Here is a 23726-nt window from a genome sequence, read left to right as displayed (position 1 = left end):
AACTAAATAGCCATAAATATTACACACATAACGAGCTGCTGTGAGTGGTGTGCCAGAAACCTTGTCAGAATACAACAGAATGTCATTCAACTCTTACTTCAACAGAGTAGCTTTGACCAGAGGAATCACAAAAATTTGCAGTACTGCACAAAACAACAACCTTTTGGAAGGATTTTGCGATCCTTCAAGATCTGTATGACAAACAAGCCTATCACCAAGTCTGAGTAAAAAGTACGAACACATCACATTTCCACTTCTGGAAAACACTTTCAAGTATAAAACTTTGACCAGTACAAATTTTATACAATGTAGCATTTTGCACAGAAAAAGATTTGCCCTGTACAACAAAACAAGTACAAACTCCACAGTTTTACCACATTTCTGTAAAGGTTTACATACTATATCAAGCTGGGATTCTGTCCATCAGCATTCAATAACACTATATTCTACTTATTCATCAATGAAAATTATTTATCAGTCATACACACTGAGTGTTACTGTCTTCAGCTGTTTGTTACTTTCAATACAAACATTTTGAGCATGACCTAACAGCAAAATGCATCATCATAAACATTTTTGTCAGCTTTTCCCGTCATGGTTTTAACATTTAAGAGTGCCTTCCTATTGATACCAAAGTCGAGGTGTTAATGTATCCACTTTCTCCATAATTTCCTGCGTTTTCCAACTGGCCTTTGTCCGGCTATTTTTCTCTTATAACAAAATGCACATTAAAATAGGTAATGCAACCGTGCAACAAAAACAAACACAGTAGTCGAGTACACATTGATGAATGTGCCACCCATGGAAGTTTCTGCACAAGCTGAGTAAACCTTACTGTAAATTTCAGTCATAATTTATAACTCAATAACACAATCAGTCTAACATGACAATCTATCTAAGCTTGCTGGAAACTCGCAGACAATAACCCATCTCCTTAAGAGAGTCGCATTTAAAATCAACTAGACAATATTAGTCCAATAGTTACTTATCTCAATGGCAAAACATTACAAATTTGATACAAAATCACGCTAAAAATATAATCTTGTTATCAGTTCCAAAATGATGTTTACATCACAGTATTTACTACCCTGTTAGATTGTAAAAAGAGTATGAAAAGTCGAACCAAAAAAAAAAAGCAACAAGACGCCCCAATTCTTATTCATGAGTTAGCTAACAAACTTTCCTATTAAATCAAAAGTTGCATTGAACGGACATGTACAACATTGCCAATTACTTACTGAAATCTTAAATTCAATCAAGTGAAACAGGAAGTTACACAATAATGACTACACGTAACTGCCAGACTGCATGTCATTGGGAATAAGGAAATGTACTGTATGATACCACTGTAATCAAATCACACTGCCCAGTTACCTGGCTAACTTGGCACAAACATGTTTTCAGATGATGCAATTGCTATTTCTAGTTCATACAAGCTGCCTAACGATCTGCTTAATATAGTGAATTATTCTTAGAATCACAATTAATTGACAGGCTTCATGGGTTCCAGTCACCAATGCATACAGTCACAAACTGCTCATCCTAAACGATCAAACTATCTATGTATTAAATTGAATCCACTCGATGAAGAGTACGTGTGCTCACGGCAAGCTAATTAAAGATGCCATTCCAATATTGAGGTTGTGACCTCATGAAAATCACATAACTGTCTTCAACTTCTCACGACACACTTAGTTTTCTAAATGAAGCATGGCACAAACATTACAATATTTCTTTTTACTTTCCAAAATAATTATATCTGATCAGTATGTGCAATCCCAGAAAAACTTTAAATATATTTACATTGCAAAATTAATCTTCAGACATCAAACAGCAACTGGATTATAGACTGACCACTAAGTAATCAAAATTACCCAACAGTTAATTTATAAACTTTCAACTTTCAATTATATTCCCTGCATTGGCCATGTATTCAGCACATTTCCAAATTTCAAAATCATGTTATACCCAATTTAATTTTATATCATAAGCTTCTTTTATTTGCTTCTTCCTGACCGACTTCTTTACATTCTTCCTGACCGACTTCTTTACAATGTGGAATTTTTTACTATATTTAGAATTTTATAAGTTTGTTCCTCCTGTTATCCCCATTGTATTTGATACCCAAGTTCTATACTGCTTGAGAGAGAGAGAGAGAGAGAGAGAGAGAGAGATATTAACATTTGTGATTTGATTTCCAGTTACATTTTTCAAATATACACACACTGATGTTAATGTCAATTTTATTTTGCAAAAAGAAAGACATTCTCCAACTTCATTTCCCGTTGCAACTGTCAAAATCTATGACAACCCATTAAAAACTGCACAAACCTACAAAGTTGTATATATCAACACACCAAAAATAATCGAATACTTGAACCATAGAAAAACATAAACAAAACTGGAGCAGACACTGAAAAAAAAAAAAAAAAAAAAAAAAAAAACTGAAAGTGCCGTTTGGCTACCATTGAATTCCCAAGCGATCTTGCCATGACCTACACCTGTCAAACTGAACCAAGTTCTTGGCCATTGTCATACCCATCTTGACCACTTGCACAGGTGTTACGAAGCGGTGGCCATTGAATGACCCTTACGTGTACATTAGTATTTTGTACCGATACCTTGGAACTAGTTACATAACGACAAGCCCACAACACACACACACACCCAATCGCCCCTAATAAATCACAAGTGTGGGTGACGTTACGTTCTGGGGTTAATTATTAGGTATTTTTAAAATATTATTTCAGTCCATCGTCGAACTCATGCTGTTCCTTGGCTACAATGCAATCCGGGGGAGACGTGTCATCTCATCGACGAATATATACACAATTCGCCTTCGCGTTGGTATAAACATGCACTGGCAACCGAGTCCCCCGACGGCTCTCCTCCCCCATCCATTACCTTAGTGTATCTTTCCCCCCTCCCCCCCAATTCCAACAATGTCATCTTTTCACCCATTCCAACAATGTCACAGTTATTATGGCCACCGTCCACGGCAAACTTTCTACCGGGCACCGTTGCATTTCCCCCCACGGAGCACGTAAGGGGCGCCGTTCTCCTCCTCTTCTACGGCAGGGGGGCGATAAAATGAGAAATATGGAGGGAGTGACGGCTCATAATGCAGCTCCTCAACAGCCAACTCAGAGAACAAGCCAACAACGGAATGAGCGCAACATTTGGCAGGGTCTTATTTTCACTGTTCGGTCCGCACCTGAATCTGCGGTCATTTCCCATCGATACAGAACCGGAAGTCGTCCACCGAACTCACTCTCTCTCTCTCTCTTTTCTTTATCTTCCACACAAGCATCACTGTAAAACGGTTCTCCAGCGACCAAGGGCGTGGGTCGGTTTTTGGGGGCGAAGAGACGAGGCGATATCGTCGGAGGAAGAATGCTGAACGATATGGGGAGAGAGAGAGTGAGAGGGAGAGGGAGAGCGAGAGACCGCAAACCAACACAACACACAGACTTCTTCCTTCTTCACCTACTTACACTTCGCAAACGTTCCACCAGCTCCTTTTTACTGCCCGATTTGGAGAGGCCGCGACGCTCCAACTCCGCCTTCAGCTCCACCACCTTCAGATCTTTGATGGGTCTCACGCCGTCGATGGTCAGGCCCCTGGCTCGGTCGCCCATTTTGCTGCTGCGTAAATTGCAAGACCGTCTCCTGGCCGACACACACTCATTCTTACTCCATTTGCTCGACTGAGAGCCAGCAGACGATAAACAAGTCACCCCATTGGCTCGTCTGCCTTCCCGCCGCGTCACCCGCCAATCAGGGAGCGGCTTTCTACTGGCACTCTGCTGCTGCGGCCAATCAGCGACGCTCTTAAAAACTCGCAGATAAGGGGCGGAACGATCTCCGAGCATGCGCCGTAAAGTAGCGGTAACTTCAATTTGGTTAAAATCGATGTTTATTTACGCTCATTTCACCATATTTTTGGCCAAATAAAGCGATTTTAATGCCTATATTACATTGTATAGGACCTTATTTATGGTATAAATGCATCATTACACACAAAGACTAACGCAAAGCGCCTAAATACAAGCCCTCAAATTCGGCTAATGCGCTACCTGTCTCTGCAAAAGCCAGTGGGTAACATACGTACCATAAATTCAAAATTTATTTACATATACATGGCTGCGTGTGTTAGGCCATGCTAAAATAATGAGTAAATTCACACTTACACATCTGTGTAAAGGTATATCGTACACAATCACTTTTGTGAATGTCAAAAGCGACACGCAACAATCCCTGACAAACGTCAGCCACTCCCCCTCAAATACCAGAATGGATTTATTCACACAAAAAGTATGGAAACTATTATTATTATTATTATTATTATTATTCAGAAGATGAACTCTATTCTATTGAAATTCAAGCTTCCAAATAATACAGTGTTCGTTAGAAAGTATCAAAAGGTAATCACTTATCAAAAAAGAAAAAAAATAAACATAATACACATAAAAATGTAATTATTAATATGCTAACAGAATTGCATTAGGGTATTACTTTTGTGACCTCAAAATAATTACTGATGTAACTCTTATTGTTCTTCCTATTATTATTATTATTATTATTATTATTATTATTATTATTATTATTATCATAAGATTTAATCTTGTCCTTACTTTACTTTGACTTAATCTCTGCTTTAAAAATGTATTACTGAATTTCCATTCCCTGTAAACATAAATCCACCCACTGCAGTGACATATAATTTCTTAAAAACAGACATACACAAGACTGAATGCCCATGGGGTAAAAAAAAAAAATACGACTGAATATGCAGGGGTAAATAAAGCACAAAACTGAATACCAACGGTAAAATAAACACAATACCCGTGGGTAAAAAAAGACAATATCCATGGGTAAAAAAGACCAAATACCCTTGGGTAAAAAAGACCAAATTCCCATGGGTGAAAAAAACAATACACATGGGTACAAGAGACTAAATACTCATTGGTAAAATAAAATACTGAATACCCGAGTAAAAAAAAATGAATGCCCGTGGGTAAAAAAATATGAATACCCATGGGTAAAAAAAAATATGAATGCCCGTGGGTAAAAAAAAACATATACAAGACTGAATATGAATGGTAGAAAAAAACCTGAATACCAATGGTAGCAAAAAACCAGACTGAATATTCACGAGTAAAAAAAAAACCATAAAAGTGAATCAAGAGTCTAGTCAATATTTCCATTCTGCACCATTAACTTATCAATTCTCCACCATTAACTTATATTTTTCCATTAATTGTGTGATAACATTTCTCAGCCAGTCTTCTGTATATATTATTTGTAATACATGCTATCTGCTGACCAATTTTAGAAATTCTGTTCCCAACAGACACCACACAATAACCTCAACAGTTCAATCAATCAATCAGTCATTTCCCACGGAGATGCACAGGGCCTCGATGAACTCACGCCACCACATTCTGTCCTGGGCTAACTCCTCTAGATCTCCCGAACACTCGTCTCCTGCTTCCCACCTCATTGTCCTCAACCACATCTCCTTTGGCCTACCTCTACCTCTTCCACCAAGGGCAACCCACCCCAGCGTATTGTGTACTATTCCCTGTCTTCTAAACACATGGCCTAGGCCCTAGCCACTTCCAGTACGAGAACCTAACGTACTCATCGACCGGCTGCATTCCCCTAACTTCTCTAACTCTGTTATTTGATATCCTAATTCCTAATATTCTTCTGAGCGCCTTTTTTCAAATGCTAAGAATTTATGTAAACAGTTAACCATGATTTTTCTTTTATTTTTAATTGTTAATCTTACTTTCGTTTAAATTTCATACACTTCTCACTACACAACATACAGTCCGTTAGAGCACACACGAGTGGGCATTACCCCACACACAGGTGGGCATTACCCCAATCTTTAAATTTAGTTCTGCAACTTTTAAAAAATTTTCCCAACATAGAAAGCAGCTCAGTACATATATGTCTGAGAAAACATTCACAATAAAATAGGAGCAACAAAGAATAATAAATTAAACTACAAAAGAAAATCATATTAGCCTGCACAAGACTGAGGTATTTACAATGGAAGAACATCTCATAATCTGGTTACAGCTGGAATAAAACTTCCGTGAAAACTGCAATACACTGAACCTCACTTAAGACAAGGCAAGGCCATTAGAACACACTACAGTACTTAGATTGTAATACATGGTGGATGGTATAGCCTAGGAAGATCTATACACCAAAAATGATCAGAATCATGAAATACATGTAACGTACACAGCATGCTCAACGAGCTACTTGAACGACAGTGCCAGAAATGAATGTCAACGATTGACCTATGACTGGCGAGATGCTAAAATCATTTGCATAAATATTTAAATATCTAGAATCTGGTATTCCCGAGAAACGTTGTCATTATTCAGTTTTCAAAACTGGTCCCATTGAGCAGAAATCCATTTATCCACACACTTCCTCACTGTTCGACTCCCGACAAAGTGTTCCGAATACCGTGCCAAAACTAATTTTCCACCTTAGCTCACTCCACTGGGCCTGCTAGTTAGTTATCATCACTGTGTGAAGTGAAACACAACTAACACTTGTACAATTTCTGAATTCTAGTGCTTGTATAGTCTGACTGCTAGCTCTTAGGAAATATGGTAAGACCAATTGAGAAACACATGTAGGCTAATTACAGTGTCGCTCACCTTTGTATAGCCTTCCACAAGTGTTGTGAGCAGCACATTTGAAATGTCAGTAAACTTTCTCTGTATGTGTTTGCCAGCACTGTGACATTCTCATGTTCCAAGTGGCTCCTACAAGTAAAAGACCTTGCGGGGGGAGGGGATGCATCTAATTACTGCTTCCGAACAAACCTAGCAGGATGCAGTTACCAGAGGAGTTTATTAGTTCTTAAACATTTTACTATGTAAAACATCATAAAAGCAATGAAAAGGAGAGAGGTTTTCCAGGTAACCAAAACCAAATCATAGGTCACTGGGCAATGTAGAGTACTGAGAGGGGGAGAGGGAAGCCCCTCTAAAGACCAACCATCCAGTTAGTGAAAATGTCCTACGATGAAACACACATGCCCTGACTGGGCATCATCCCTAATGGGTGGTCACAGAATTTCAAAGACCAACAAGGCATCAGGCAAGTGAATGCCATCAGTGAACCCCATTCTGCCAACACCAATAATGTTGAATGTTATAATGAGGCTTTCATCAAGTGCACACAATAACAAACTCTAGCTCTGCCAGTTCACAATGCTGATAGGATGATGTGTTCTGAGATACCTAAGACAGAACTCTGTCAGGAAAAAGACTGATGGATGATTACAATGAAATAAGCAAATGTCTGGATGACTGCAAAAACCTTCACATCCTGGTTCAACCAACACTGTCCCAGCAGTGAAGGCTAACTTGGAGAAAGGTCTCCCTGCAAACTAAGGTCATCCCCCTTACTGGACAATTTTCAAGCTCATCCTCCTGTAAGCAAACTCATTAACCAGAATACTTCCATTTCATATCTGCCGCCAATTGTGGCCACTTTAAAGCCTATGGACCACGACATGATGCAGAAATGCCAAATACTTATTTTGCAACAATTGCACGTCGCTAGTTGAATTCCTTTTTTCTTAAGGCTGACTTCCCAAGGGAATTTCAAAATATGTCTCCTCTTACCTACAAAAATATGAAAAAAATAACACTGAAGAAATTGTGGTCTGGTGCTATGTTCCAAGATGATGTGGGTGGCTTCCAAGAATTTGGGGGTTTTGAAAACATGCAATCAGCATTTCAGAAAAGGCTGAAAATACCTCAGATGTTAATGTCCTGAGCAAAATCATACTGCACTGTGTGTGTGCAATAATATGATGACATTGCATAAGCAGATCCAAGAGTCATCAGTCCAGAACTGGAGACTAAAGAGGACAGTGATAATGAGAAAGACAGGCTAATAAAAAGGACCAACAGATACTATGGAGGCAAGTAAGTGTCGATATAGGTAAATATCCATATGACTGAGTGTGGCCTTGTCAGGGGTATGATAATAAACACTCGATGCTCCGGTGGTCGTAAAATACATAATTTACCATTAACTATGGTACTTCATCTTCAAGTTCCAGTTACATCCTGTTTTCTGGGAAAGGTAAGAGCAAAGAAAAATAAGGCCTAAGCACTACCATGGTTGATACTGAATAGGCCTAATCTGGCTTGCGTTCGGAACAATAAAGATGGGGGAGGTGATATGATCACAAGTTGGACCAGAAGCTACCAGAACATCACAAATGACCGTGTCTGAACACAACTACCGCTGTCACAGGACTCGTGATATTTGTCATGATATCCCCAGATAAGAGGCGAAAAGGAATAGCTAGTAAAATCACATCAAAGTTTCCCTCAGACTTTGTCAATCACATGAGTTTGAGGAACTTAAAGGCACTGAGGCGCCCGACTTCATAAACACTGGTGGTGTAGCCTACCTATAAGCACATTCAGTTCACAAACTGAGGGACCCAAGTTTGATTTTTGAGCCTGATGAGGCAAGATGAATATGGCCATTCCCTAAAACCCAGTATGCCTCTATGGGTTTAAGCAACGAAATTAGATGCCTAGTTGCAAGTTAACTGCTGTGGGTAGAATTTCATTCAACTACACTCCAAGAGGTCTTTAAATAAGTCTAATCCTTCGGGCCAGCCCTAGGAGAGCTGTTAATCAGCTCAGTGGTCTGGTAAAACTAAGGTATACTTAACTTTTTTTTCTGGCCAAATTAGGCGAGACTCTGCCTCTGAGATACTGCAGCTGCTAAAGTTAAAGGGACTGGGCACTTTAGGAAGTACCTTATGGCACGGTAGCTGTCAGTGTAGAAAACTGGAGGATAAACTAGTCCATTCTCAAAAGATGCATTAGGATACTGTGCCTTACACTGACATCCCACAGACACTCCAAACTGTGATAGAGGCTTATATGAAGAGGATCCCCCTTTGTCACCCACAGATCATTCTGAGTGGTGTGATGGAGTTGCAATGGGCTCCCCCTTAAAAGTGCTCTTTGCCAACTTCTAAATGAGTGTTTTAGATTCCAAACTACCCACCACCCATCTCCCATACAATAAAACCTTGTCTAGGAAAACTTTTGAAGTTACTTCTGCCTTAGATTTACTTGAAAAGGGAGTATAGAATATACCCTCCTCCTCTTTGATACAGATACCCAAATCCCAAAGGATATGTTACGGTGTAGAAAACTGACCAGCCATGGAATCTGCCTGAATAGGCAGTGCACAGAAACTGTCAGGAGACAAATCTTAGAAGAGTTTGACTGGAAGGCCCTATTCTATTTCTTTACATTTAGACACCACACAAAGACTGACAAGGCAACCCAGGTGTTTACCAGCAATAAATTTATGAATACAGAAACACGAAACTGTTCCATAAAAGACTGACTGTAAGCAAATGGTAGAAATGATCAGCAAACCCTACACCCGCAGAAAGAGGACAAGTCAATTAAGTTATTTTACAACCGGAGGATGCACCAGGACTGCTGACAAGAGGAAACAGCCTTGACAGAAATCAGAGAGAATATCTTTGCCACAACTGCTGATGACAAAGTTCCTAGTGTCCATGTACCATCATATCATAATTACAGGAAAAATATGTTTCTGTATGTCAGAATTAACATAATTCCACTAGTACTTAAATCTCCAAACAGCTGGCTTACATACCCTGAAGAGGTGAATGTTATGTATCCATTTCAAGGCAAAAGCAACAATGCCCTCACCTTTATACGGGTATGACAACCAACACCCTCTCCAAACCATTTAGCCTCCCGCTACAGAAGGGGCAATCCAAAATCATTACTGAACGGAACACCAAAGATGACTAAATTACGCGATCCTAGGTACCGGCCCTGACCACCACCAAGTAAGACTGATGAACTTCCTGCATATTCAACAGAACAAAATTGCACACACACAGATACCCACTAATAAGTAACTTCTCTGCAATCTCACTATCCAGAGAAATTGAGCCACAGAAAGGAGGAGTTGAATACTGTTCGTAGCCCCCAATACACCCTGCATATATGCATTTTAATAAAAACACTATCACTTTCCTCTGTAAGGTGAAGATGTGTAAAAGCAATACATATCTCGTTTTCATTTAAAAAGGCTTAATAATAATAATAATAATAATAATAATAATAATAATAATAATAATAATAATAATAATAATATTAATAATAATAATAATATAATAATAATAATAATAATAATAATAATATATAATAATAATAATAGTAATGAACCAAACAAAAACTTCTTTCAGTTTTTTTCTGAAGATGGAAAGAGAAACCCACAAGATTCCTGTCTATAACTTGTTTACTTGCAAATATTTATATGTATTACTTGAATCTCGAGTACTTTCAGGTCCTAAGTGTGACCGTTTTTTCAAGAGATGTGAAGGTGGTCAGGATGGTTCAAGATTGCTGAGCCTTGAACCAGCCTAACCACCTTCGCATCTCTTGGAAAAAGGGTCCCAGTTAGGACCTGAAGGTACTCGAGATTCAAGTAATATGTAAATATCTACAAGTAAACAAGTTATACACAGGAATCTTGTGGGTTTCTTTCAAAAATAATAATAATAATAATAATAATAATAATAATAATAATAATAATAATAATAATAACAAAGAGCTTATTATATCATCATTATTATTGCGATACAAAAACGAAATACTGTACTGTACTGTATGAGCAAAAGTACTGAATGGGTGTCCAGCGATAACAAATGGTAAACACACTACAGTAACCAGTACATTAAGTAACTAATCAGCCGCTGAACACAGAAATAAACCTCCAAAATAAGTCAGGAAAGTCATTTTTGACCGGTCATCACCTACACCCAGACTAACAGAGCACGCACACACACACACACACACAAGTGATCGTTTCAACAATCATTCAGGTGCTGACAGTAATGAACACACAGGTGCAAAGCTGCCGCTCTGTACACGGACCAAGCTGATAACTAGTAAACAGAAATATCTGAGAACGATATGTTATAAACGGTGCTCGTGTCCGAGGTGGTCTAAAATGTTTCCCAGTCACGTAGGGTAGACATCAATTACTGACTTACATAGCTAGACACCAAATTATTACTATATGTACTGCATTACCCTACTATTACTAGACATCAAATTACTTTTATTATTATTAAATAGAAGACCCGCTTTTCGGCCAGTATTCCCAAATGTTACTACGGTACTGTACTATATTATTATATTATTAAGAAGGATATATACTCTTTCTCTGGGCTGTTATCAATGAGATGGCTGCTTTTTCACCAACAGTACTACGTTTTATTTCTCTGTTGGTGAACTTCCCCAAGTTCACAGGTGGAAAATATACTGGGTTTAATTTATTTATTTCATCCGGATATCTCAATTAGGTGTTAGCACTATCTACAGCATCCATACGACGAAAGTACTGCACGTGGTTTTTGTTACGATGTGCAAATGGAAAAGTCACAATCATAAAGAGTGGAAAAAATAACATATGTTGAATCTATCCTCTAAGTGGTCAACCCATAAAACCTCCTAACCATTTTTTGTGCAGCATATAGGCCTACACGTAGGTAGTCATGGGTGGGTGTTGCTTCTAAACGAGTTGGTTAAGAGTATTTGGGCCTATGTTGAGTTGGCTGCATAGGTTCGTAACATCCCGGGCCCCAAACGCTAACTCAATGGCACTAAGCAAGCAGCTGCTGCGAAGAGTGTGTCGTTTTAAAGTCTCAAGTTCAATGACTTTTGATTGCCAAATGGCTGAGCAGTAAATTCAATCCTACTTTCTGCATACATCTGAATTCGATGTATCAATTTTAATTTCTATTCGCCAATACAGAATTTAATTATTTATCACATTTTCACTTAATCTGATCCCTCTTCGATTTATATTCTGCTGACTGTCCGTAAGGGTTTATAGCTGAAGACTTAAAGACAGACAGACAGAATGGCCATAGGCCCAGATATGCCCAACTCGTGCAGAGGCACCATCCACCCATGATTATCTATTCCATCCATGTTGCACTGAAAGATGTTCAGGGAGGAAACAAGGCACCCAATCAAAGAATCGATTATGTCTTTTCTCAATTTGATGATGACTTTTCATTTAGCACGACAAAAGCCATGAAAATCCTCCTTTGCATGCAAGAATGTTTAGAGGTGACAAACTCAAAACATTCAACTAAATAAATCCTGTTCTATTTCTTTCCCATTCTTTTCTCTATTCGGTCAGTAAAGTTTTATCCTGGCATGACTAATCCTGGTTTAATATACGCACTCCCAAAATATTTTTCCTTCTTAATTTATCTATGTAGCAATCTTACTTCCAACTCTTTCCTCTACTGCGAAGTGCCCTAAAAACGGGCATGTCTGCACAAGTGAATGCTTATGAAATGAATAAGAGAGAATTATGGCAATCCTATTAAAATATAATACCAGATATGCAATACATACAGTATAACATGTAACGCAGGCAGCCTTTAATGCATCAACAGTGCTATCATGCAAGGCACACTGTGAGCAGTACCCTCGTTTCTATTTCTCATGTGACGTGTAGGCAATGTTTTCAGTGTTAATTTATGTGATATGATTAAAATATCCATCTGTTTACTTATTTGTACTTTACTCTGAATACTTGAGGGAGCTATATTCTGTGGTATCTTACTAAGAGGCTGATGGTAGATTAAACAATACAGTACAATTCTATATTTACATGTGTCATAAAATGCAAGGAAGAAACATTTAATCACAAAATGTTTCTCTATCACTGACAGCTCAAAAATTAGCTCAGCTTTATGGTATGATGATAACTTCCGGTGAAGTACAAGCTAAAAAACTGACGATTCTACTTCAGTGCTCTAGTTATGCCAGGAACTATAACCAGCATGTAGGCAGACCACATAAGCCATTGAAAATAAGGGCTGTGAGGGGTAAAACACCTGGCTAATGCTTAGAGATCTGTGGGTCTTTCACCCCTCCTAAAACCAAATCATCATCATCGTTTGTCACATTATGTTGGCATTACTGTATTCAAACTGAGTAAAAATTCACATGGAACAAATAAAAATAAGGCACCATGAATACTGTATATCAACAAGTAAACACTTACAGTATACTGTTTACTGGAGTACATACATAAGCAATTGTTGGACAGGGTAAAAATTGATGATGAATCTGTATTCATGACACTGCCAGAAAGACCTTTGCCGATTTGTTGTATCCTACCATATGAAACGAGACATGAATCCACCTATTTACTAGTCTGCAAGTAACAAACTCCATCCAGATTGGCTTTCATCCAACCTGGGTCAAGCCTCTATCAGCACTGGCCTGTGTCAGCATACACGATGAAGGTACACTGTACCTTGGTCTGAGCTGCATGGGGTGTTATGTCCCTTGGGCTACAATGTGCAGTCACAACCTTCTGCTTTAGTACAATAATTTTTTTTACAATACAGTTCAAGGGAATAAAAGATCTCTGGTAAATGGCACCGTGACATTGTGGCACTTCAGAAGTTTGAAGACGCTGATGCTCTCTCACGAGTGGCATGCGGTAATTTCAACACCTAAAGCAATGCAATAAAGGTGATGGTGGAAGTTCCCCTTAGATATATGATTTGTGACCCCGAGGACAGACACCAATTTGTTTAATTGCTTTCCTCGAACCAGAACACAAAAACACTCATGCAAAATAGTTGCCAATCTAAAAACTCAAAAGAAAACCCCTTCCCTCTTGATGATAATGAATTATGGTGGTTTCTTGAGAGCACTGGTCAATTCAAAAGGCTCCACACCCTACAGAATTTTAAGGATTACGCTAATTTAACTAGTTGCACGCTAACTTCAGCCAAGAAGATACAGTCTCTTGCTAAATACTTCATTCCTTATGTTGAGAAAATAAAATATAAAATCTCTTACCATTCAAAAGAAAATACAGTACTATAAATGGTGATACCAGTGAGAAAAGTACTGTAAAACGGTTGCCCCCCCTCCCATATCTGTGGGTTTGAGAACCACAAACTCACTTTAAAGATCAACCATGGCTTGGAGCCAAAAACTGGAAAATCCTAGACGGAGACCGAAGGTTTCATTTTCATTCGACCAAAATACATGTAAAGGCTGTAAAATTATAAAAATTGTTGGACCACACCATCACTCACCCCACTCTCCCCCCACACAATACATGACTAACCTCTCAGTTTTCTTACAACTAAATGTTTCCCTAGAGCTGATGCAATATCTTTCCATCATTAAAAGTGTAACAAGTGGCGTGGGGTTTTCCATCGTTGCTTTTGCCTTACGAAGGGTAAAGAGTAATTTTCACTGTTCCTTTTCACAGCATTACAGTCTCACAGGATGAGAGAGAGAGAGAGAGAGAGAGAGAGAGAGAGAGAGAGAGAGAGAGAGAGAGAGAGAGAGAGAGAGAGAGAGAGAGCCAATTTTTCATGCGGTTTACAATTTAACGTGTAGACATTACCATAAGCTCCCTAAACATCCTTCAACAACAATCCCTTTGACATCCAGAGATACCTCTGAAAGGAGAGATCTACCGACCTTCCCTCCCAGCTTACAATTCATCCTACCCCACGTAAAACTTCAGAAAACAGCTTGGCGTGACTTCAAGATCTAAAGAATGTCTCAGTACCATAGACTTTTCTGGGCAAAGTTCCTACTTATGGCTTTATTCCTACTCTGTAATATTTCAAACTTCAGTATTCCAGTACAGTACTGTACATATATTAAAAAAAAAAAAGATTACTCATTTCAAATGATGGTCTGTAAGGTACCAATCTCTGAACCACTCTTTATCCACTTGATTAATGATCTTACTCTGCAGTGCACACTTGGGCACTGACAAAGAAAATAATAAATTTTTTTACTGAGCTCAACTGCACGACCAAAACAAAACCGTGGATGGTTGGATGAATGCCATTTAAGGCCACAAGCAAGGACATTTAGGACAATGTTAGAATGTCATGAAAATTAAATCAAAATACTGGTAAGAAGTTGATGGAATAATGACAACTAAATGGGATGACAAATGAATGAAAATTTCAATGTAAAGTACTGCATTGCATCATCAATTATTCCATTTGATTTTTAACAAGGAAATATGAGCATCAATATCACCAGCCTCCCGAATACAGAATCAGCCAAGTTAAGTACTGTATTGCATTATTAAAAGTTTCATTTGATTTTAAACAAGATATAAGAGCATCAATGTCACCAGTCTCCAGAATACAGAATCAGCCAAGGATTTATCAGACTGTGCTACACATTTATCAGATATATCCCTTTCCTTTCAAAATTTGGTGGGTTACAAATGTACGTCTATTCCAGAGTCTTGTTAAGATATCCCCTGTCTACCCATCTGATTGGAAGGCAGATCACCATGGCTGGACATTATCTCATATCTTTTTACATTTTTCATTAATGGTTTGGAAAAGGGGAAGGCCATCTCCTGGCCACTTCCTTGAGATGTACAATAATACTGCTTGTTTCATGCCACAATAGGGCACCTTCTTGACAGTGATCATTTCATTAAGTGCTTCACTTTTTGCCGCTCGTCAGCTTTCTCATAAGCCAAGGATCCAATCAAGGGCAGAGACCCAACAGAAATGGATGGACGCTGTTCTAGAAACAAGAAGTTCCCAGAAGAAACCTTGATAGTAATCATAAGTCTTTTGAGACATTTCATCTAAAGACACGAAGATAAAGTGATGAAGTACGAGAGAAGACAACAGGAAACACTGACAGTGATGATGATGAGTCTTCTTGGGTTCTATAATTATGGAAATAAATCTGTAACAAAGGATTTCAAAGCACGCCTTCACCCTTAATTCTTGAGTTATAGAAGCAGGGAAAGACCTAATAAAAAGGAAGGTATTAAATCTTCTCAGAGAATGACATGAAAAAGAACTGTAAAACCCCCTTAGCAATTGCAACTGGATTTCAGTTGCATACTAGGCCATTACAAGTAATCAAATAATCAACCTTGCAATTGAGTCGCCACAGCTCTCCTCAAATTGGGGTTAAGAATTGGCATACTAGTGAAAAATTGCTTGAACCAAACCATCAAATAAACTGTTTAGGCTCAGTGATACTGTAATCGCACCCCCCCCCCACAACCCCTTTACTTATTCTTCCATTGCCCCTGCACGGCATTCACTCTCACATTTTTGGTGCAGAAAGGAGTATGCATTTAACAGCACACTGTGCAGATGGCCAAACATAATTTGCAATGCAAAAATCAAATACTGTACTATGATTGTGAGGTAAAATACTGTTCTAACGACCACCGCTCGGCTGGGAAAGCTCGCTTAAAACTGTTCATATGATTACCAGCCTAATGTTAACTGTGTGCAGAGTGGCTCACAGAAGTTGATGGGTTGGGGGGAAGGGAAAGGGCAAAGGGACAATAGCGGGTACCAGAAGAGCAAAACCTGCAATCTGAATCGCACTCTGTACCACACTGAAAGACACTTAAATAAGAAAAGAGAGAGAGAGAGAGTTTACTCCTTTGATTAGCTGATCTGCATCCCCCAGTACCTCTCCAATAACCACCTAGTGCTTAGGTGAATATAGCACATGCACCAACTTCTCTACTGTTTTCTCCATCCACTTCAAGACCAAATGTTTTACGAAAAAGTTTGGTTATGTTCTTAATAATCAAAAGTATGATTAAGCTGTGGTACAATTCAAAATGGAGGAGTATGAAGGAAATGGGGTGAAATACAGGTGAAACTGAGATGACCATGAAACACTGAACCCTTATTTCATTCAAAATATGCAATATAGCCTACAATAATTAAACTTAGCATATAATAACTATTCATTCAACATACGATTGTTCTTGCTGGTCAGGTGGGACATGCCACCCTCCTTGAAATTTGTGCTTTTGCGTTACTGTATTTCAAGCATTTACTTCAAACAAAAGTTTATATAACACGATACAATTCAAATCTACTATGACCATTATTTGCCGCTACACGATTTCGCTTTGCCCCAATTTGTTCATATGCTTATAGTCATTTTATATATTCAAAGAAATGAATAGGCTAGTTAACATTTTCTGTGTTAATATAGAAGTTATTTCATATGCAAGTATATAACAAGTCCTGAATTTTGTATTTTGTGTGTTAATGTAGAGGTTTTTAAGTACACTATATAGGCAGTATAAATAGGTCTACATTGCAGTTTTTACTATTTGTATCCACATAAATTATGCACAAAGCGTTCAGCAAAGGTGCCGTTAATTTGTAGAGTGACTCAGTAACTTCGGCACATAAGCGAGAGACTTTTAAAACATTACTAGATTGTATATTTTTCCTAGAAGGACACAAACCATGGTATGGCAGCGGAACTATGAGAAAAAGCTTCAAGAATAGTTTAAGTTAAAGGGTAAATACCGTGCTGTGAGAACAGATATCATAAGACAAATGACAAGTTCTATAGGCAGGTGAATCAATGAAGTATGGAGATCAATAGGGTTCGGTACTTGGGTCATTACTATGAGATGGGAGGCTGGAATGAGTCGAAATTTGTGGGAGGGAAATCGCTTGAAAGATACAAGTACAAAAATTTCATGGGGACCATTTGCATTACGTGCCGGTGGGGGGCGACAATAATATTCACTCGTTTCGAACAAGTTTAAAATTCAGCACTGAGATTATTTTTATAAATCTAAGAGCATGATTTTCAAAATGATACATATTCAAATCTGTCGAACCTTATTTACTGTTTTCTAATTGACGTCTTAAAAAAAGTTAGCTGTGACAATCAAAAATACACTATCCTTCCAAGTTTCCTTAACTGAATGTGATACAAATTGCCTTATTAATACATTCATATACAGTTTGCTACAATTTTGGAATTGCAATTAAACACACTGACTTTGACAAGCACCTAGCTGTTGTGTGGAGAGTACGGAGAAGTGGGGAAGGATTTTATTTTATCATTTCACGAGACACAATTGAAATTAATGGTTGGAACTTTTGGTGTGTCAGCATTCCGAGTATTTTCCGCAGTCGTCGGCATTTGCTACAACCAGTCAGAGATTCTTTTGAATGATAAACCCATCAGAGCATCTAATGACTCATATTGGCAAGAGCTGCAGATTTTGGCCAGGCCATTTTGTCGAATAATACCATAACCCTGTTATTCCATAGCCCATTTTTTCCTTCTTTTAATTTTAATTTATATTTTTTTCGGTTGTTTATTTTGTGTCTTGAGCATACTTTAGCATTAACATTGGTACTAGTAGGCCTATTAAAATGTTGTTTTTCTATCTGAAAACCCTGGTTCTGACAGCAGTCCCTGTAAAATTGAATAGCCTATATTAGGTAGCTTTTGCTACCCCAACAATATAAGCATTACATTTGGCCCAAGAAGCTTTTGGAAAATATATATGACTAAAATAAGTCAATTTTGTCATCTTTCAAAGTGCCGCAATCTATAAACACCCCGCCCAAAATAGCATTTATAGGATAGTTTATCCTATGTACAAAAAGCCTGTCACTTTTGCTTACAAATCATTGATCATTTCTGCATAAATCTAACCTCACCAAGTGTCTAGGCCTATAAAAGTAAACCTAACACTGCCCACCGAGGCCTAAGCGACGTGAGGCAGGATTCTATCTTAGCCTAACCTAGGTTAGGCTACATCTGCCTTCAGTCCATCAGACCTGGTATTATACTAGCCTTTCTAACACAGAATTTGGTTATGCTAATTAGTTTAGGGGTAACTTTCAATTGCTCTCTTTGGCATCTCATAGGCCTAGAGCATTTCCAATATACCATAGGCCTAGCCTTGTAGCATATAAAATACGGTACTCGCTGAACGGCGATTTACCCTAACCTAGCCATGCTTCTAAAGTTTATATGATGCTGTTACCTTTATTGCATTAAAGATAATCCTACCAAAACCTCTGCTTGGGCCTGAAACAGACCATAGGCCTAGGGTAGCTATATTCCATAGGCCTAGCTTCAAATCCTAACCTATACATATTTTCAAGTTTAAATTAACCTACCGCCTTTATTGCATTACAGATAATCCTACCAAAACCTCTGCTTGGGCCTGAAATAGACCATAGGCCTAGGGTAGCTATATTCCATAGGCCTAGATTCAAATTTTGACTAAACAATGGTTTAACCTAACCTAGGCACATTTTATAGTTTATATTAGCCTCCTGCCTTGACTGTTACAATAGTCCAACAAAATCCTACTTTCAGGCCTGAATTAAGCCATAGGCCTATAGGTAGTTATATTCCACAGGCCCGGTTCTATATAATACGAAAAGCTAGCATATTTTTTTACGTTATCCTGTAACCTAGATTACGTTACAGGTAGGCATACTCGGGCATACGTTTGGCCTGGATTAACGAAGCCTTAGGTAATGCTTGTCCTTAGGATGGCTAGAATATAGGCCTAGTATAATCCTGTCTTTGGAAAATTTGATCATAAATGCTGGGAAATGTTAAACGCCGACGAAAATAATTCTCACAGGTACCAAAGCACTCTTTCAGGCCTATAATAAAGAGGCCTTGGCAACACCTGTGTCCTCAGTCTAGCTAATGTGTAGGCCTAGTATAATCTTGTCTTTCGAGAACTTGATTTTAAATGCTGGGAAATTTTAAATGCTGGCAAAAATAATTCTCGTATGGGACCAAAGCTTCTTTCAGGCCTAAATCAGGCTTATAATAACAAAGCCTTAGCTAAGCCTGTGTCCTCAGTCTAGCTAATGTGTAGGTCTAGTATGATCTTGTCTTTCGAGAATTTCATTTTAAATGCTGGGAAATTTTAAATGCCGGCAAAAATAATTCTCGTATGGGACCAAAGCATTCTTTCAGGCCTAAATCAGGCTTATAATAACAAAGCCTTAGCTAGGCCTGTGTCCTCAGTCTAGCCGGTGTACAGGGCCATTAGTATAAGCTTGTCCTTCGAGAAATCGATTTTAAATGCTGGGAATTTTTAAATACAGGCGAAAATAATTCTCACAGATGACCAAAGCATTCTTCCTGGACTAAATCAGGCCTATGATATCGAAGCCTTAGCTGGGGCAGTCCCCCCAGTATTTATAGGCCTAGCAGTATAATCTCGTCTTTCGAGAATTCGATTCTAAATGCTCGGAAATTTAAAATACGGGGGAAAATAATTCTCGTAGGTGACCAATGCCCTTTTCTATGCCTAAATCAGGCCTGTAATAACGAAGCCTTAGCAAGACCTGCGTCCTCAGCGTAGGCCTAGGATTATAAGCTTGTCTTTGGAGAATTCGATTACAAATTCCGGGAATTTTTAAATACACGCAAAAATAATTCTCAAAGGGGACCAAAGAACTCTTTCAGGACTAAATCGGGCCTATAATAACGAAGCCCTAGCTAGGGCCGTGTCCTTAGGATAGGTCTAGTGACATGAGCCTGCCTTTCGAGAATTCGATTTTAAATGCTAGTTAATTTCAAATGCCGACGAAAATAATTCTCAAAAGGGAACCAAAGCACTCTTTTATATCTAAATCAGGCGTATCATAACGAAGCCCTAGCTAGGGCCGTGTCCTTAGGATAGCTGGGGTTTATGGCACAGCTCGGCCAGCGAGAATTCGATCACAAATTCGATTAAAATTCCCGGGAATTCTCAAACACAGGGGGGGAAAGATGTCCCAAATTGGACGAACTGGCCCTTCCCGGACCCCAAAACACGAAGGAGGACACTACTCACCCAAAAACCACCTCGGGAAATGGATCAGAACAAATGTAAACACGAGAGAGAGAGAGAGAGAGACACCATGAAGTTTCCTCACAGCAGCACCACCACCAGCAGCAGCCCCCTCGAGCCCGCCTTTTCAAAAGGGCCTATTTCAGCCCGAATCACTCTGCTAGCAGGGCACGGGGGCCGCGAATACATTAAGCACACCCTAACCTAACGTCGCGGTGAAATGCGACTCGAAATAAGCATGGCAAGACACTCAAACACGACATAAACAGAACGGAAGTTGTTTAGTACCTTGGTAAACACGTAAGACTGACGACAACGCCGGCCTCCTGAGGAGGCTCTCCTCCGTGGATGGAGTTGCCATCCCTGGAAATTGCCGGCGTTTAAACGCTCCTCCGGGGTTTTATTTCGGGCTCCCGGTCGGCTTTCAATTGGAAGTGAGTCGAATTGCTCGGCTTTTTACCACAGGCAAACGTTTAATTCATTGGCATTTTTGTGGCTACCGACGGCGGAGGGTCCTCGGTCGAGTTGCCATTCCTGGAAATTCGCGGGGTTTAAATGCCCCTCCGAGCCTTATTTCAAGCTTATTATTGTCATTCGGATTAAAATAGGTAGATTAATGCGGCTTTTGGTCAAACTGAAACATTCATTCATTGCCGTTTTGTCGTTAGAAAGCGACTTCGAAATTCTGCCTGGAAATTCTCGGCTTTTAAATGCCCCTCTGAGCCATATTTCGTGCTTTCGATTGTTATTTGAATAAAAGTACGTAAAACAATGTGTCTTTCCGTCACAATCAAGCATTTATTCATTAGTATTCCATGGTTTAAAGGCGACTTCCAAATTCTTCTCAGGGGAGGTAAATTTTTGCAGAATTATTTTGTTTCGGAAAATTAGGTGCGTTCGCTTTGGCCGTTTCTGCGAGAATTGTCGCACTGATATCATTTTAATAGATTTAAAAGCCTTTCACTCGGAATAAATAATAAATTGATAGATATATTTCATTTTTAATATTCTAGAATGGTTATAAAACATCAATAATCCGAAAAAGACGAGAAATATATTGGATATCGAATGAGATACGTGAGCTCAAAAGTCATTAGGCATTCAGTTTGTTGCTTGTATATATCCCGCATGTGATAGGGTTAAGAGCATCTATTTACCTTAAACGGAGTTCGTATTCATTATAATCGTGGCGAATATGGAACAAAGCATCGTAATTTGCCTTGGAATTAATAAGAGTCGATCCTCGCTAAACGTGCGTTTGGCGGTAAAATTCGAAAAATCTCAGTTACCAAGTTTGCACGACCATATAACTATCAGGGTGCCCCATTATACGTATTTAAATTTGTCTTGACTATCATAACTTCATACGAGAGAGATAAGTCATTGTGTATGCTTATGAGCCGTCATTTATTACGAGAGGTACTTGAGAACTCAAAATGAAAAGTTATATTAAACAAACTTGGTCGGAATACTTTGAACTCGACAAAAAAATAAAAAGTCCAATTTTAGACGCAGTGGTTCCTGACATAATTAAGATTGATGTCTGTGGGTCTTTCGGCAATTCCAACCTCATCATGGAAATTACCATCTTAGGTAATCAGAACATTCGAAACACATCATAAAAATATATTCTGGGAAGCGGTAGAGGACAAAATTGCCACTACAGACATGTTTGAAAAGTATAACTATCAACTTACCAAGATACTGAATCGGTCTCCTTCTTAATTTTAAGGTCTTTCCTCCCTTTGGACTCCTATGAACGTTCAGGTGATCTATCAACCCGTGGTTTGACGATTTCTATAAACGAAAATGCCCAGATGAACAAAGTGTGGCAACGTTAATTATTACTAGCCGAAGTGCCGTGCCTCAACTTTGATGGCAGTTAGACTGTTATCGTAGTTTACGGGCAACCAGCGGAATAGGCCTATTTATATAACAATCGTTAGTAAACAAAAGTAAGAAAATTACCTAGACTGCTATTTAGGGTACCATTTAGAGATATTTCAATTTTAGTGCTAATGAGTCAACTGTCGTACTAAGCAATTTTGGGTGATTGTTAACCAACTCTAACGACCAAAGACTCGCTTCCGGCTGCCCTTTTAGCGTTGGTTTAGATTTAAACCGATTTTGTTCCAGCACGGGCATTTGCCCCACAGTCTTTTTGCTAAAGTGGCTAAGTTGCTGAAGGAGATATATAAGCCTGACGTGGACCTCTGTTCTCTGGATTCTACCGACCAATCTCCGGTTTACACACAGTTCCACAGGTACCAGAAGGCTTTTTATGCATGTGGCTTTGACAGGTGTCTTAGATATGCCAATAGCGTTGGGAGGTGGTTGATCTGATCTATGAATAAGACACTTGTATGTTTCTTTTTTTTTTTTTTTTTTGCTACCACTGCTGCTATTACTAATAGGAATGAGTTTGTACAGCATGAGCATTAAAAGCAGCTATGCTCCACGCGAATGCTCGATGTAGAAAACGTAGGCCTATCTCACTTCACAGAGAGAGATTATTAAAAATTACAATGACGTCACAAGCGAAAATATTTGTTTTTTTATTACTGCTGCTGCTATCGCTACTGTGAATGAGTTGCACGTGCAGTATAAGCAGTAAAAGCAGTACTACTCCGTGGGAATGCTCGATGTATAAAAGGTAGGCCTATCTCGCTATGCAAAGAGATTTTTTAAAATTACAATGACGTCACAAGCGGAAATGTTTAATGTTTTTTCATTACTACTGCTGCTATCACTACTGGGAATGAGTTTCACGTGCAGCATAAGCAGGAAAAGCAGTACTACTCCGTGGTAATGTTCGATGTATAAAAGATAGGCCTATCTCGCTATGCAAAGAGATTTTTAAAAATTACGATGACGTCACAAGCGGAAATGTTTAATGTTTTTTATTACTACTGCTGCTATTACTACCGGGAATGAGCTGCACGCGCAGTATAAGCAGTAATAAAAGCAGTACTACTCCGTGG

General features: G+C 38.8%; 1 protein-coding gene across 3 annotated transcripts in view; it reads right to left on the bottom strand.

Moving 5' to 3' along the window:
• The window catches only part of LOC136846773 (serine-rich adhesin for platelets-like), a 57987-nt gene extending 54100 nt beyond the window's left edge, over positions 1 to 3887 (bottom strand). For all 3 annotated transcript variants that reach the window (XR_010855535.1, XR_010855536.1, XM_067118002.1), the window contains exon 1: positions 3495 to 3887. Coding sequence is in view for 1 of the 3 variants with exons in the window: in XM_067118002.1 (XP_066974103.1) it covers positions 3495 to 3872 (378 nt within the window). In the remaining 2 variants the exon portion in view is untranslated. The remainder of the gene's footprint in view (positions 1 to 3494) is intronic.
• Between the last annotated feature and the right edge of the window lie 19839 nt (positions 3888 to 23726).

Source organism: Macrobrachium rosenbergii, chromosome 15 (assembly GCF_040412425.1).
Source record: "Macrobrachium rosenbergii isolate ZJJX-2024 chromosome 15, ASM4041242v1, whole genome shotgun sequence".
Lineage (NCBI taxonomy): Eukaryota > Metazoa > Arthropoda > Malacostraca > Decapoda > Palaemonidae > Macrobrachium > Macrobrachium rosenbergii.
The sequence above is the reverse complement of the archived record's forward strand: the minus strand, read 5'-3'. Positions and strand labels throughout refer to the sequence as shown.